At 42.5% G+C, this 17,924-nt stretch overlaps 1 protein-coding gene across 3 annotated transcripts in view; it reads right to left on the bottom strand.

The window, feature by feature from the left end:
• kdm1a (lysine (K)-specific demethylase 1a) overlaps positions 1-17,850 on the bottom strand; it is a 59,467-nt gene extending 41,617 nt beyond the window's left edge. Inside the window, exons 1-5 of one of the 3 annotated variants that reach the window (XM_068006748.1) lie at positions 17,355-17,850; positions 13,216-13,381; positions 10,940-11,062; positions 9,842-9,880; positions 9,257-9,390 (exon numbers count right to left, since the gene is read on the bottom strand). In XM_068006748.1, coding sequence (XP_067862849.1) covers positions 9,257-9,390; positions 9,842-9,880; positions 10,940-11,062; positions 13,216-13,381; positions 17,355-17,645 — 753 coding nt within the window. In that variant the 5' untranslated portion in view covers positions 17,646-17,850. The remainder of the gene's footprint in view (positions 1-9,256; positions 9,391-9,841; positions 9,881-10,939; positions 11,063-13,215; positions 13,382-17,354) is intronic. The other 2 variants (XM_068006749.1, XM_068006750.1) reach the window with 2 other exon arrangements.
• Positions 17,851-17,924: the final 74 nt, after the last annotated feature.

Below are 17,924 nucleotides of genomic sequence, written 5' to 3' on the forward strand. Positions count from 1 at the left end.
ATTTAAGCTCCTCACATGAGCAAAGGATTTTAAGTATATTCCAGGTTTATAGGGAGGAACTAAATGAAGGTGCTCATTCGACATGGAGCTCATTTCAATAAGTAGGAATTAATGGGCCAGAAATTGCTAGAAATATAACGGCAAATTAACGGTGCTTGCCATTATTAGTCCATTAAAAAAAATCCAGCAATTTACGGCGAAGGGATACGCCACGAGTTCCGATTCTCCACGAAGTGTTGGATGATTTGCGCTAATCTGCCGTTAGCATCCACAAAACCGAGAAAATTGCAACCTCGCCATGACCCTCCCCATTGAAGTTCTTTACATGTCATCAAATTGCTGGATTTACGCCGCTAATGCATACTAATCTCACCGCAGCCATTTAGGGCTGGTAATTCATGTTGTAAGGACCCAGTTAATAACAATGATTTATGATCCCGACATTACAATCAACCTTGGAGGCCCAGAACGGGAACAATGAAGCTGTGGGGTCTTTCACCAGCAGGTAGTGAATTGTTCCTAGAGGTTTATTTTAAAACTTTTTATGTGTCTTGGCAGCAAAAAGATAACTTTCGACCTATGGTTCCCAAAGCTCTTCACCACTGGGGGTTTTGTCATGTCATTTCTGGGTCTGATGTAGACTAACTGATCGAAATTGATTGCTATAATTAGTCAACAACTCCGTTATCATTGTATCATGCGACTACCGAGATGGTAGAAGACGAACTAGATGGACCGTGGTCTTTTCTCATCTAGTAATTCTTATATTCCTATGAAAGCAGTTCCACTGTTCCTGATCATGATGGATGGGGCCGCTGGTTCTATACATCATGGGTCAAGAATGTTGGTACATTTCGCACACCTACCCTGCCATATACTCATTAGCTGCTCAAGGACCATTACAACAATTCCCAGACACAACTGGGTTACAATGTCCTCTTCTGCTTGTTTTTTTTAAATTTCTTACTTTTCCCATCTCTCTTTCAATCCACACTTTATTTCTCTATCTGTATCTAATTTGATTCTAATTTGCGCTATTTCCTTCTCTGTCATTCACCCTGTTTCTTTCTCTATCCTTTTCTTTCCTTGGTTAAGGAGATAGACCATTGGGCACGATGTGCATGAGGTCCCAGATGCGACATTGACATCGCTTCACCAGTATCGCTACAACGTTCCAGCAATTTGCGGCGCAAGTACTGCACGGTCTGAATGGTGAGGTGAAGAGTCAAATTAACGTTGCTTGCTGCGAGATGCGCCATTGTAGCAATTTCTGGGCCAATAGAAAGTGAAGAGAAAAGATGTACTTTATGCCTTTGGACAAAATGGTGCCATTTGCAGCTGGCAATAAGCAATGTGTTATGCAAAAATAATCAGTTGCACCAAAGCACAAAAAATAAATTTTATTCCAGTCACGGAACTGTGCTGGGGAAGGAGAGCGCCAGTCAATTATGTGTGACATGGAAATAAATTATTCAGTATAAGTGGTACATATATACTGTCATTAACGTCAGCAGCTGTCACTCCACTATAAAACTATGATGCAGAAATGTCAAAGAAAGAGGAGGAACATGTCCAGCTAGACAGTATGACTTGGTAATTCACCTCTTGTTAAGGAAAAAAGCACAAAGCTCTAGAATTTCTCCCAAATATGTCAGTGTAACTCAGTTGATAGTACTATCACCTCAAAGATAGTTTGTGGCAGACAAAATTCATACATATCAAAATGGAGAATACAGATTGCTGGCAGTCCCTCATTGGACAGAGCAATATCTACAGTGCCATTCCAAAAACGATGAGGAGGACGTAAAACAACACTGCCACCTCCAACCTACAAACAACAACCTAATAGAAAACAGAGCTCCTACAACAGCCACATCTTGAGCCACAAGGTCAAACCACTATTGAGGCACAGAACATAGGTTTTGCGTTCTCCCATTCAAATATACATATAGCAATGTTACATCAAAAGATGCAAACCAGATTTTTTTTGTGTGGGGGGGGGGGGGGGGGGGGGGGGAGGGAGGGAGTTAATGCATTACCTTGAACATCAAAAAATACTGCTGACTTCTTCATTCCTCCAGAAAGCTCCTGCAACTCCCTTCCTAACAGCACTGTGGGAGAACCTTCACCACACAGACTGCAACGGTTCAAGAAGGCGGCTTACCACCACCTTCTCAAGGGCAATTAGGGATGGGCAATAAATGCCGGCCTCGCCAGCGACGCCCACATCCCATGAACGAATTTTTAAAAAGCCACTCATTCATATTACCAGTGGGTTTACAGACTGGCAAAGAGGGGCATTTCAGTATCTAGGCAAGAAACTAAATGACCTGGGGCATACGAGAGAGCATTCGAGAACTAATGCCGGAAGCACATTATTTCATTAGGGTACTGGCAAATGCAACAAATCAGTCTCTTGTTTTATTGTGCTTCTCCCACAGTCTCCTAAATGTAGTATGAGGTGGGACGGACAACTGTCTATGGATGAGAAGACGCTTCCAAGGTGGAATCTGAGCGCATCATAGACATTCTACTTTTGATAAATGATTTTAGATAAATAAAAGTATCAGTATTGTAAACTGTAAAGGTCCTAGGACTGAGCCCTCAAATACACTAATGGTCACACCTGGACAATTGGAACTACCCCTTTTATTAGCTTTTAATCAATTTACTACTACTTCCTTTATCCCAAGTGCCTTTACTGTGATAAAGGAAGGAGAAGTAAGTTGACTAATGGTTAATAAAAGGGAGTCACCTTACGAAAGTCAAGATATGGAACATTGAAAATTTGGTTACATCCTCAAAATTAGTACATAAATTGGGCCAGGCATGACCTGTCTGTAGGATGGCTTGAAGTTGTTGCCTTTGAAAATGGGCATTATGCTAAAGAAAATGAAACTAACAGCAACATATTCAACCTGTTCTTCTAATGTGATTAATAGAGTTTCCTCTTTTTTCATCCTTTTACCTAATTCTCTCTGCTAATGAACAGCAAGAAACAAAATAGCAATTGTTCCAGGACATGCACCTCTCTGGTCAGTTATGGTATGGCAATGCCAGATACCTAGGAGAATGTTGCTGCCCCTATGCCCATTGGTTTTTCAAAACTGTATTTATCCACTCAACTTTGACCAAGAAATAAACTCATCACCTCCCAAAATTCTACAAATGTAAGGAATCTTACAACACCAGGTTATAGTCCAACTGTTTTATTTGAAAATCACAAGCTTTCGGAGGCTTTCTCCTTCGTCAGGTGAGCAAGTGTGGGATTCCATGGAAGGTTACTGCATTTATAGTCAGCGAACAATACCTGGTGATTACAGATAATCTTTCCAACTGCCCGTTGTCAAGGCAATCAAAGTGTTCAGACAGAGTGATGTTACCTACAGGACCACCGAATACACAAACGGCCATAACAAAAGACAGACAGACAGAGAGAGAGAGAAACATCTGAAAGGAAGAGAAAGACAGAGAATGACCCGTTGTGTTAAAAACAGATAACTTTTTTTCGCTGGTGGGGTTACGTGTAGCGTGACATGAACCCAAGATCCCGGTTGAGGCCGTCCTCATGGGTGCGGAACATGGCTATCAATTTCTGTTCGACGATTTTGCGTTGTCGTGTGTCTCGAAGGCCGCCTTGGAGAACGCTTACCCGAAGATCGGTGGCTGAATGTCCTTGACTGCTGAAGTGTTCCCCGACTGGGAGGGAACCCTCCTGTCTGGCGATTGTTGCGCGGTGTCCGTTCATCCGTTGTCGCAGTGTCTGCATGATCTCGCCAATGTACCATGCTCCGGGGCATCCTTTCCTGCAACGTATGAGGTAGACAACGTTGGCCGAGTCACAGGAGTATGAACCATGTACCTGGTGGGTGGTGTCCTCTCGTGTGATGGTGGTGTCTGTGTCGATGATCTGGCATGTCTTGCAGAGGTTGCCGTGGCAGGGTTATGTGGTGTCGTGGACGCTGCTCTCCTGAAAGCTGGGTAATTTGCTGCGAACGATGATCTGTTTGAGGTTGGGTGGCTGTTTGAAGGCGAGTAGTGGAGGTGTGGGGATGGCCTTAGCGAGGTGTTCGTCGTCATCGATGACATGTTGAAGGCTGCGGAGAACATGGCGTAGTTTCTCTGCTCCGGGGAAGTACTGGACGACGAAGGCCTCAACCCGGATCTTGGGTTCATGTCACACTACACGTAACCCCACCAGCGAAAAAAAGTTATCTGTTTTTAACACAACGGGTCATTCTCTGTCTTTCTCTTCCTTTCGGATGTTTCTCTCTCTCTCTCTCTCTCTCTCTGTCTTTTGTTATGGCCGTTTGTGTATTCGGTGGTCCTGTAGGTAACATCACTCTGTGTGAACACTTTGATTGCCTTGACAACGGGCAGTTGGAAAGATTATCTGTAATCACCAGGTATTGTTCGCTGACTATAAATGCGGTAACCTTCCATGGAATCCCACACTTGCTCACCTGACGAAGGAGAAAGCCTCCGAAAGCTTGTGATTTTCAAATAAAACAGTTGGACTATAACCTGGTGTTGTAAGATTCCTTACATTTGTCAACCCCAGTCCATCACCGGCATCTCCACATCAAAATTCTACAAGCATCTAGTTAAACTGACTGAGAACACATGCTCTTTAATGCTGCACCACGTTCTTTGAATGATAGGGTAATAAGGTCAAATGTCAGGCAGTCAGGGTCTTCACAACAAGCAATAAAATGACAATTCACTCCAGGCTGCACTCAGACACCTCTTTGTTGCCAGTTATGGCAGGATGCCCAGGAGTATATTGCTGCTTGGTTGCCTTCCCACCTCTCTTCTCCACCCCATCAAGGCAGAGAATTGTCTAATGACAGAAGGGAGGGCTGGGAGGGGGAGATAAAGGCAAAGGCAATACAAAGTCTATCTTTCCTTTTGTAAGAGGGGGTTACATATAAATATATTTTGAATAGCCAGGTATCACCTTCAGCACCTCCCGTTTGTTCACTCCCATCACTTGTTATCCTCTTTTAGGCCTAGATCAATCCACCTATAACAGATATGTTCTGCAGAGTACACCATGCCACAAAGGTTTTTCTTTAAGGTTCACTGTGAATTACCCTTTATGAAGACTACAAAATCTTGCTCTTAATCTAAAAAAGTAACTATTTGGCTGGTTTGCCTCATTATATTACTCTTGTATTCAGGTTTTGGGATTTGGCAGTATTGTAGTGCTTCAGGTTACACCTGTTGAGAAGAAACAACCATTACTAGAAGTTATTCAAAAGAACAACACTGACAAAGGTTATGACTCCTACTTACCAAACAGGCAGAGTCTGCAGTTGACTACTGAAATTTTCTGGCCAGTCCAGATTGCACAAGAAATAATGATGGCTGCAGATGAGGGAAATGTTGTCCTGAATGCTGTCAGGCTATTCATATATCAGTCCGGGGGGAGGGGGCGGAAATCACAGCTGAGCCTGATCCTGTTCACGTCCTGTGTCCACACGCTCAGCTTCCAGCAGGAATCTGTGGACAGGGATCAGGAGCCAGAACCCTGGCTGATTTATTCCCTCCCTGGTCCAAGGCTAATTCTAGTGTCTGGATGAAAGCAAAGGGTGAGGGGTGGGGGAGAAGATAGAGGTGGGTAGGTGGGAAGGGGGGGAGGGAAGAGAGAGAGGCGGTTTTGGGGGGAGGGAGGGAAAAAAAGAGCGGCGGTTTTGGGGGGAGGGAGGGAAAAAAAGAGAGGCGGTTTTGGGGGGAGGGAGGGAAAAAAGAGAGGCGGTTTTGGGGGGAGGGAGGGAAAAAAGAGGCGGTTTTGGGGGGAGGGAGGGAAAAAAGAGGCGGTTTTGGGGGGAGGGAGGGAAAGAGAGGCGGTTTTGGGGGGAGGGAGGGAAAAAAGAGGCGGTTTTGGGGGGAGGGAGGGAAAAAAGAGGCGGTTTTGGGGGGAGGGAGGGAAAGAGAGGCGGTTTTGGGGGGAGGGAGGGAAAAAAGAGGCGGTTTTGGGGGGAGGGAGGGAAAAAAGAGAGGCGGTTTTGGGGGGAGGGAGGGAAAAAAGAGAGGCGGTTTTGGGGGGAGGGAGGGAAAAAAGAGAGGCGGTTTTGGGGGGAGGGAGGGAAAAAAGAGAGGCGGTTTTGGGGGGAGGGAGGGAAAAAAGAGAGGCGGTTTTGGGGGGAGGGAGGGAAAGAGAGGCGGTTTTGGGGGGAGGGAGGGAAAAAAGAGGCGGTTTTGGGGGGAGGGAGGGAAAAAAGAGAGGCGGTTTTGGGGGGAGGGAGGGAAAAAAGAGAGGCGGTTTTGGGGGGAGGGAGGGAAAAAAGAGAGGCGGTTTTGGGGGGAGGGAGGGAAAAAAAGAGAGGCGGTTTTGGGGGGAGGGAGGGAAAAAAGAGAGGCGGTTTTGGGGGGAGGGAGGGAAAAAAAAAGAGAGGCGGTTTTGGGGGGAGGGAGGGAAAAAAAGAGAGGCGGTTTTGGGGGGAGGGAGGGAAAAAAAGAGGCGGTTTTGGGGGGAGGGAGGGAAAAAAGAGGCGGTTTTGGGGGGAGGGGGGAAAAGAGAGGCGGTTTTGGGGGGAGGGGTAAAAAGAGGCGGTTTTGGGGGGAGGGGGGGAAAAGAGAGGCGGTTTTGGGGGGGGGAAAGAGAGGCGGTTTTGGGGGGGGGGGGAAGGGGGAAAAAGAGGCGGTTTTGGTGGGGGGGGGGGGGGAGGAGGAAAAAAAGAGGCGGTTTTGGGGAGAGGGGAGAAAAAGAGAGGCGGTTTTGGGAGGGGGAAAAAAGAGGTGGTTTTGGGAGGCGGGGGGGGGGGGGGGGGGGGGGAAGTAAAGGGAGAAAGAGAGGCGAGTGATTGGGGTGTTCTTGACAGGCCGTTGATTGGAACCCCCAGACTGTGCAGTGCTTCCTTAATCTGAGTGACTGCATGACAGGGTCACTTAGTTTCCTATTGGCTCCTCCCAGTAAGAGGCTTGTGCTGATCCCTTCCCTCGCCATTGACTGTCGGAGTGTAAAATGTCCTTCTCCCACGGCGGGATTGTTTCTGCTGAAGCGGGGCTGAGTACTAATAACAGTCGCTTGTCACTGTCTGCAATGTGTCTTCCGGTTATCTCAGACCTATGCTCTTACAGCTCATCGCTCCCGTGTTAGTTTGAGTTGAAGATACTGTCTCACTTTGTGTCTGCTCTGTCACCAGCCTGCACTGTGTTAAAAGTCCCTAAACTGACCTCCCCACTGACAGTGCCTAGGATTGACAGCGCTGGGCGTCCTCAAACTTAGATGCATTTAAGGAGAAGCTAGATTATTACATGAGGGAGAAAGGAATAGAAGGATAGGCTGATTAAGTTAGATGAAGAGGGGTGGGAGGAGGCTCATGTGGAGTACAAACACTGGCATAGACCAATTGGGTCGAATGGCCTGTTTCCGTGCTATAGATTCTATGAAATGTAAATGCTGATATGTACACCATATACCACCTGTGCCTTCAAAGTTGCTGTGCGTTGCCATTCAGTGCAGGTACTCAAACAGACACGGGCCACACCCAGGTTATGATGGACACTGGGTACACCAGAGGTGTTAGGAAACTAGCCATAGTAAAAGTCAGCCTAAATGGTTGTCATTTGTTGCTGGAGAATTCACAGGAAGCAGATGGAGTGGTTAAACCTAATCAGAGCAGCAATGAGCTGAGAAATGCAGTTTGCCACAGCTGCCAGCTGGAGTTTGAGAGATATTCAGTAGCATAATGTGAGTGCAGTCATTCACTCTCACTGAAAAAGTGACATGAAACTCCAAATCTGCTTTCAGTTCGGAATTTGATTAAGACCTAAACACGTGGCTCCCTTCAGCTGTTGTTGCTTTCTCTTGTTTTGTTGCTGAAGGTGAATAAAAACAATCTCAACCAACCTTAAGAATCAGACCAGTATCAGGATTTATTTGCTCTGTCATTAAACACAATTGCAGAAAAATACATGAACACAATGGCTGACTGATCATCACTGATCATAATTCAGGCTTTCTTCCAATTCAGGCTATCTGTGTTCACAGCATATGTGCAGTTTCCATAGATAGACCTACACTTCCCATGAACCTAAATTTATAATCTTGAGTGGAGTGAATGGGTTACCATGCCACAGGAGTAACAAATATATATTTTTTTAAACTTCAGACTACACAACGCAAGTCCTACAGGATGCCCACCATATATTCTTGATCGCTTCAATATGCTGTGAGACTATATAGGTAAGGCTAAAACTAGAATCATATTTATTACAAGAAATAAAGTTACATGTAACTTGTCTTAAACCAATATTTCAAATCCTTCCCACAACCTAAATAACAAAGTTCTTGAATTCTTAAGAGTCCTTAAAACAAAGTATTTTGAAGATTTATATGTGGAACACTTCTCGCTCCACAAAGTTCACTCTCACCACATGAGATATACGAGTATAAATTTGAGTAAATTGAATATCCTAGACCTACTGCCCAGACATGCCTCTTACTTCCTATGAGGTAGAGTCAGCTTCTTCTCAGGCCACCCCCTGATCAAAGCCATCTTTTTGTGTCACAAGTGTTCATTGAGACAAGAAGTAACTTCCCATTAGGAAGCCAAAGAATCACCCATTACAGATCACTCAGTCCTCTCACAGTGGCAAACGTGACCACATTACAATTTCAGAAGCAATGTAGTTTTAACATACTAATACAACAAAAGACATCAGAAAAGTGTTGAAAAGTCAAAGATGGATGAAAATGTCCTTTAACACAACTAACTACATGGTAATCAGTAGCAGCTAGTGATTGCCTTGTAGTTAGTAAGTACTCAATATCAGCAGAGTACACTCTGCTTATTTCTAGATGGGTGAAATGTATACTTGCTGGGGTCTATAAAGGAACCCTGCAAGGATGAGTGTGAAATACAGGGAACACATAGAAGAGCAAGTACTTCACAATGGTGTGACACTCAGCCTCCCATGCTGCCTTTTTCTTTTAAAAAGTTAGTAAACTGATATCCTCAGAGTTTCTAACACGAATCTTACACCTTCAGTTGCCCAGTGAGTTTTTTTTTTAAATCTCCATTGTCACCCAGAAGCTTAACAGTATGACAACCAGAGGTGGGATGTCTGAAAATTAAACTAGACAGTTAATAAGATCCCACTGCTAGTTGTCAGACTTAATAGTCAAGATGCAATATTGAGAGATTAATTTAAAAAAACAAATCCAGAGAATTCTCATTTCCCTTCCCCAAAGAAAATGAGTAATATACAGCAATGATTTAAGAAATGATGGTTTTGTATGTAAACTTACTGTGCGGTTTCTGATGTACAGAAACACCTTCTGCGTCTGTGCAGGACCACTGATAATGTCTGGGAAACAGGCTGCTTCCTGTGAGGTCATGCGATCGTGAGGTAGACGGCTCTGGAAAGCAGCACCCTCAACACCTGATAAGAATGAACTTACAAAATTAGTGCAATAAAGCTTTTAACCCGGGGTCGTGAAGAAACACGATAAAAACCTCAATAGCCTCCAATTAAAAATAAAATGTCATCTGCCAGGTAACTCCATGTCAGGATTGGTAACTCCTCCCGTGGACGTGACTGCTGACCCAAACAAAACTGGTCCAAAAAACCCCTCCATGCGCTGTTCCCCACCCCCGTCCCCAGAAACTGTCCGAAACAACCGCCAAAGATTGAACCCTGATCACCGGGTTCCCACACGCAGATCAAACTTTAGCAGGAGATACTTAAGACCCCACAACCCAACAGTCGCTTCTCAACACCTTCCTTCCTCACAAATACTACCTGTGACATAAAAAAAATTAAACACAAAATTCAAACTAAACCAGAACACAGAATAAAAAATAAAAAATAAAGTAATTTAAAAAATACATACCTGCGATCGACCCTGGCAGATTGATGTTGCTCCAATGCACTGCAGGAACGAACGTAAAAACATTCACACGCATGCGCACACTACTAGTTTCCCTAATTTCCGCGGTCTTATATTAAAACATTATCTTAAATTTAACATTAATATCATTTCTTAGAAATATTTATAATGTCTGGCAGATAAATACAACATTTAAAGTATTGGAAGGGTTGTCAGGGCAGTTACCTCAAACCAGGATGGCTTGGTTATATCAGCTGCATCTCCCTTCACCAGGATCAGTCCATGACAACTGCCCCAATAACCCTTCCAGCACACTAATTATATTACTGTATCTTTAAATTTTTAGTCCCCCCTTTCTACAAAATGCGCCTTTCACTGCCTCCCAAAATTAGACACAAGTGATTTAAACATGACAATATGGTGTTACTGGAGGTCAATAAATTGCCAGATTCAATCCAACTTGGGGTTGACTGTATGGTTAGTAAGTCTAAATGACTTTTTTTTTCTGATTATTATACAAAAATCTCCTCTAGCATTAGTATTTACAGAAGAGCTCTATAAATGATTAGAATTAAAACCTAAAGTGAAATTTTAGCACAAGGTTTAGGGAAACAGTTTACAGAATAGAATTCATTGTTTATTGAAAATTACATTTTCATTTTCTATACAAATATATACATAAAATTATACAAAAAACTTTTTGGATCTGTATAAAATTAACAAATTAGAATAGCTTATGCATTAATAGATATTTAAATGTCATCACAATAAATAAAAGTGGACGCCCCAATTCCACATCATGGTGTGGTCCTGGAACTATACGGATCAGGAAGCACCAAGATTCAATGTCTGGTCTGCCCTAACTTAGCTGACCTCAACTGAAGTAGCAATAGTGGCACTAGAATTGGCCTCAGCATTCCTAGGGCTAGGATTGGGGTGGGGGGGGGGGGGAGCAGCAAAAAAAAAATCAACCATAGTTCCCACTGCTAACCATTAGCTAGTGACCCCTGATAGAAAGTAAGCACATGTAGACATCAGGCGATGCCAGATTGAGGCACAGTAATTATACCCTCTACGTTCAAATAGCCTGCTAACACTCACCATCTAGGCTCACAAATGAAGAATGGCTGCTTGGCCAAGTTACATGAGGCTGCCGGTGCCTGTTAAACTGTACCCCAGCATCAGAAGGGGAAAGCAAAGAAATGGGTGGGGGGAAATGAAACCCTATGAAAACAAAATTACAAAAGGTGCAAACTTGGGCTTAGAATACATCAAGTCTGGACCACTTTATATCATGCATACTTGTGAAGTTTGATGGAGTGTCCCATCGAATCGATGGATGAGTACACTACAGCTGAATAAACTACTAGACATTTTATACACTTTCTAATATACACAGTTGCTTTTTTTTTAAAAACTCCCTCATTCATAAGCTTTACAATGTGTATGTTTTTTTTTCCACCGTTAGCAGCAACAGATTTCCTCTCAATGCCAAGGCTTAAAATCTGTACTGGCCCACGATCTTCTCTGATCTCAAATGAAATTCCCACATCTCCATTGCTTTTCTTTTTCATGCCACTTTCCTTTACCACTTTTACCCCTCTTAAAAACTAAGGCCATATTTTCCTTGAGTACTCTCTCCATATGTGGGAAAGCGTCTCTAGTAACTTGCTCACACTCCTAGACAGGATACTAGATAAAGCTGGTCATCGGATATGCAATCCTTCGCATACTTTTTGCTTCCAACTTTTATCATCTCTACTTTATGGTTGCCTGCTATTCAATGAAGTAGCAAGCATTTTGAGCTTGACAAATATTAACATCTGTGATGTATTTGTATATTTGTTATATTTAACGTAAGATGTTTGACCTAGGATCATTATTCCTCTGATCTTTCCTCTTGTTAAAATGCTATACCACATGGTATTTCTACTCCCAATATTCTCATGTTTGAAATCAAAACTCATCACACCATCTCCTACTCTAACTCGTTCTTTCCCAAGACCTCAAAACTGGTTAATTCTTCATCACATTCAAACTTCCTTTCCTCAGACAGTTTACATGGTACATATAACACAAGACACGTAGGAGTGAATGTAAGACTGTAATCAAATTAAGAGAGCATCATCAACAAAGCTCGAGCAAGATTAGCATGATCAAGTGAAGCTCAAGATTGGATTACAGTGTGAAATCACAACCAGGTATCTCTTTCCCTCCCCTTCTATACCCTGGTTATATAGTTTACTAGCAACCAAATGTTAGAACTTGATAATCGTGACAAGTCATAAGTTTAACCCTTCACTGTGGACATCAAACATGGAGTACAATGGTGGTCGACCATTATAGCTGCTGTTAGCAAAAAGGACATAAAAGGCAGAGGGAAGGGGAGGAAAGAGATACACTGGAATCATTTGAAGGTTGCGTAGAGAGGAATTATTATAAAATTACAGATCTCCTAGTGGGACAGCAGAAATCTGAGGGTAGGACTTCCAGTACAGGAAATTACCATTCAGGGAGTCAACTACCCAATTGTCTGGTCCAAATCTGAATTAAGGACTCACCACAAAGCAGCCAATAAGAATGATTGGGTCTCAGGGAGGTAGGCACTACTGATGGGCTGTCACAGGTACCAAAGAACCAGCCCCATAGCAGCTAAAAGAGTCCCCAGGAGAATAGTGGCTGGAACTTCCACAAGCCTTGCTTCTAACATATACTGGAGTTCTATGACTAAAAAAAAATTAAGACACAGCCCAATTTTGAACAGCCAGAAACACTCAAGAAAGCCACCGTTGAGAGGAGAGATGAAGTGCTGGCTATGATTTTTTTTTAAAAAGGCAAACAAAAATGATCATCTTTCTTGGACACCATGGAAGAACCAAGTCTGACTGTGGGATTAAGGGAGTTGCACTACAGAACTGCATGGCCATACAGATCAGATTGTGTACAGAGGGCACACAACTGAACTTCGCATGGAGCAAGATGGGAAGCTATACGCCAAACATCTTGATATCAGACAGGTAGGGGACTGAGAGTAGAAACCTGCAATTCCATTAATTCTAACTATCAATTGAACTGTACCATAATCATTGGTGCCTAATAAACATTTTAATTTGCAACCCTGACTTGTCCTGCATTCCTGTGCAAGGCAATAAGTGGACAATTAGTAGGTAGCAGAAATTAGCTCATTTAAATTGTAATCTTATCTGAGCTTTAAAAAAATATTTGGGATTGGTTATTTCTTGCTAAACTTGCAATGATGAATAATAATTTTGGGAAATTTGACATCCAGTATATATTGAAGTCTCTTCAGCTTCTTGGGGGTTTCACCTCCTCCCCATCCCACTATATAGACACCAATCTTAGTAAATGTCACTTACCGGATGGTTCTTCTGGATCACTTTCAATCTCCTCCTCGGGTGGTGGAGGCTGAGGGGGCGGCACCTGTTTCTTTTCTTTTTCAGCTTTTGCATTGCGTTCCTCTTCTGAATAATATTCATCTTCTGATAGGTTTGCCAGGCTCTCATCCATCTCTCTGTACTCAACCTACAAAGAATATTGCAGGAAAAAAGGTAGAACTCTTAGCTGGAGGTCAAATCTCTCCCACTGTGGCAGTGATTATTTAAAATATACAAACAAAATGTTTTAATTCCAGTAAAAGCACTCCCCGGGCTTGGATATCCCTTTGGTAGGAGATACAGGCTTAGTTCTCCCCATATTATTTCATTTTTCTGAGTGAATCTACAATGATGAGTCATTTTGCTGTACACAGTAAGCATAAAATGATACAGCATGAGGCCATTCAGCCCACTGTGCCTGTGTCGACTCTTTGAAAGAGCTATCCAATTAGTCCCACTCCCCTGCTCTTTCCCCGTAGCTCTGCAAATTTTTTTCCCTTCAAGTATTTATCCAATTCCCTTTTGAAAGTTACGACTGAATATGCTTCCACCACCCTTTCAGGCAGTGCATTCCAGATCATAACAACTCGCTAGGTGTTGGCAATAAACTTAATGAAATGATAAAACATCTGTGGAGACAATACACTATAATGTTGTACCAATATGTTCCTTGTGCACTGCTCTTAATTCACCACCTCATATTGCTCCCAACACAATGGGCCGGATCTTGTTGGAAAAATAACTGCATGTTAATGATGCACGCCATTGTTAAGTTAAGGGGATGAAGAGATACGCCCAGGATGGAGAGATACGCCGTAAGTTGCAAATCTCCAGAACTTGCTGGTCGATTTACGCCGCTCCGCCTACGTTTGCTTCACACAAACAGCATCTTGCCCTTAGCCTCCCCATTATTTTTTTTTAAAGAACTTGCTGGTTTTGCACATTAATTGCCCATTAAACTCGCTGCAGAAAGTTAGGGCTTAACCTTTTTAACAAAGTGATAATTGTTAATGCAATGCAATCAAACTCTAGCCCAGAAAGGGAACTATTTAAATTGTTCAATCTCATTCCTGCATGTAGTAAATTTTTGTTAAGAGATTTTAAAATTGTCAAATTTTAATTTTTTTTCTTATTTTCCTTTGTCTCTTTTTTCTCTCTATTTCTCTTTCCGTACAATTTTACTCTAATGCACCCTCTCAGTTGTTCCTCCATTTCTTTCTCAATTCTTCAATTTCATTGCTTGAGATACTCTGTTGGACCAGCCATTCACTCAGGGCCCAGATGTCCCGTTACCTTTGCCATTATCAGCTCGCTCTTCCAGCAAGTTACGGCGCAAAAAAATTGCGCTGAAGGGTGCAAAAAACCGATTAACTAACAGCGTATGCTGCAAAATGCTCCAGCAAGATTTGGCCCAAACGATGGCAGACTTGTCGCCACCATTACTTCACCCTAGCGTTAAATAGCTCAAAATGTTTTCTTCAGTCACAACTAAGTATGGAAAAACAAAATTATATTTCTGGGCATTAACAATTTAAATGAAAATAGGCATGTGGAAATTTTTGCACGATCATTTATACTTTACTAAACTCCTAGCAACAACACTGCAATGGCAACGTTGTTTCACTTTCCATCATCGTCTTCGGACACCATGGAAAAGCCAATACAAAGCAGCCACTTGTCTATTTGAATTTTTTGTAAGTGACGTTGTGTCGTATCATTTAAATAAGTGAAAGGAGTTTATAGGCTACAATTGGAACCAAGAGATTTTCCATAATACATCAGTAGAAGTCAGTTTAAAAGTGTAAACTGTGCATACAGGATAAATGACCAGACCATCACTTCACAGTATTACAATTCTGGATACATCACACAATGTAATTTATCAGCCTGCACTTGCTCACAATTATACTTCTGGAAAGTCAGGACAAAGCAAATTTCCCTCAGAGTGCATTAATGATGCTGTAGGTAGAAGTATAGGGACCTGCAGTTTCTAGAGCTTAAGCAGCTCCATTTAATAGAAGTGTGTAGCCGCTGGTGCGATTGAATGTCACAGAATGGTGATACCCATGTAAGGAATGTGCGGCATACATAAGAACAGAGGAAATAGGAGGAGTAGGGCATGTGGCCCCCCAAGCCTGCTCCGCCATTCAACAAGGTCATGGCTGATCTTCGACCTCAACTCCACTTTCCCGCCCGATCCCCATATCCCTCAATTCTCCTAGAGTCTAAAAATCTATCAATCTCAGTCTTGACTAAATGACTGAGCATCCACAGCCCTTTGGGGCAGAGAATTCCAAAGATTCACAATCCTCTGAGTGAAGAAATCTCTCACCTCTGTCCTAAATGACCGACCCATTATCCTGAGACTATGCCCCCTAGTTCTAGACTCTCCAGCCAGCCTAGCAGCATCCACCCTGTCAAGCCCTCTCAGAATCTTATATGTTTCAATGAGGTCGCCTCTCATTCTTCTAAACTCCAGAGAGTATAGGCCCATTCTACTCAATCTCTCCATATTTATTATAAATATCAAAATCTCATTTTTTGTATTTTAGGTTTTGTAACGTGAGAAGTTGGTTTTCACTGTAACTGTTTATACCAACCTCTGTCTTATCTCCCCAGTAACAGCAGACTTTTTTCAAGCAATGGAAAACTGGGTGAATGGTACTTTGTACAAAACAAATGGCCAAATGATCAAACCTTTTTTCAAGAGATTCATCCACAACAAAACATACATTCGAGACCAATCTGTGCACTAATACAGATTTGGTGGTCAGTAGTTATTTTATATGTTGATGAGAAACACAATATTGTAACATTTACTTTGCCATACACACTGCACGATTTCAATGATGATTAACAAATTAACAAAAATTCTTCAAACATCTTAAAAATTCACATTTGCAAGTAAACTGAAGAATCCCATTAGGCGCTTCACAAGCACAGCATCTGGGCACATTTTGGAGAACTCCTTAATTAACGGAAAACTAGTTCTAAAAACAGGGTGCAAATATTTGCACAACAGTGTAAAACTTGTGATAGTGTATGTCCATATGATTATTAGATTCAAGATAGACAAAATACATTGCATTGGATTTATACAGCAACTTTTCACCCCAAAACCAGGTCTTTTTAATCAAACTAGTACAAAAGAGCAATACAAACTTATTTGAAATATTGCTAGTGTAAACTACTGAAAAAGAAATGTAACAGTATGGAAGACCAAAGGCAACTACTGTTCTTTGCCTAACTTGTGTTAATTCTAATCTTCCAAACACTAAATATTGCAATACCATCAATCCAGAGCACTGAACAAAGACAGTAAGCACTCAACCACTCATCACAAAATATGAACAGTTTTAAGTATCACTTGATGGTTTATCTTTCCACATTTACTTCCAAATCTGTTACCTAAAGAATATAAATAGATACAAACCACAGACATGTTCGTCCCTGCCTCAAAATAATTTACTTGAATGCTTTTAAAAAAAAAAGTGCACCTCTTTCATATCCCTTTCGATTTTCAATGAAGAGTCCAACAAGCTTTGTGGGGGAATAAACATAGACAACCCCCATGTGGAAATCGATATAAAAGGCAATTCCGTCAATCCTTTGGAAAGTGCTACCTATTCTTCCCCTGTCAAAAAGGGGGAAGTCCTAAAATTGCTCGTGTTACAATTTTGTTTCTTTCTTGCCTCTTTATTTTTTTTTTGCCCATCAGACCAAACACAAAGCCTTAAACCAGGGAGCACAGGCGCCCTTTAAGTGCCAGTTTCAGACGTGAAAGCTAAACAAAGACAAATGGCAACTCTGCTAACGCGCAATACCTAATCAAAACTCTGAATTCTTCCTTCAAAACAAAAATAATCTAGCAAAAAATAAAACAAAAAAAATAATAGTAAATCTACATTCTGCAAGCAATGTGGGCAATGAACCAAACAAAAAAGATGCGCCTCCATGACGCAGGCGGAACCTCCTCCTCTACCCCCCCCCCCTTAAAAAAAAACAAATTTTAAACAAAAAAAAAAGTTTTAAAATCCCTAAACCTCTCTTTCTTTCTCCCCCTCCATCATTTGTTTTGTTCTCTCTCTCTCCTCTCTCTCTCTCTCTCTTTTGAGCCTTACTTTAGCTCGCTTGCGTTTGCTGGTCCTCCGGCCGTCCGGCGTTTCTGCCGTGCCTCCTCCCTCCATGGTCCCCTCGTTGCTGCTGCTGCTGTGGGGAGACGCTCGCTCTTTTTTCTTGGGGGTCCGTTCGTCGGTGGTGGTGGCGGCGGCGGCGGTGGTGGCGGTGGCCGCGGCGCTAGCGGCAGCGGCGGCCGTTGCCGTTGCCAACGCCAGGCCGCCCTCCGCCTGCACGTCCAGGCCCTCAGGGCCAGCGCTTTGTCTCTCCTCAGTCTTCTTAACCGACAACATCATTTCTGCCTCCCGGGCAACCCCCTCACACCACACCACAATAAATTAAAACCGGTTTTTCTTTTTTAAAAAAAAAATTAAAATTGTCTATTTTGGAATTTAAAAACCGATTAGGAGAGCAGTCATCAACCGTAAAATAATCGAATATCGATTTTTTTTTAAAGCGGGAGGAGGAGGGGGGGGAAATAATTTATTTAATATATAAATAAACACAAACCCCAATACAATCGATTGATCGCTTACGCCGAACCAACCTATCTTGATTTGCGGAAGCACCTGCCC

The sequence above is a fragment of the Heptranchias perlo genome, chromosome 26 (assembly GCF_035084215.1).
Source record: "Heptranchias perlo isolate sHepPer1 chromosome 26, sHepPer1.hap1, whole genome shotgun sequence".
In the NCBI taxonomy this organism is placed as follows: Eukaryota; Metazoa; Chordata; class Chondrichthyes; order Hexanchiformes; family Hexanchidae; genus Heptranchias; species Heptranchias perlo.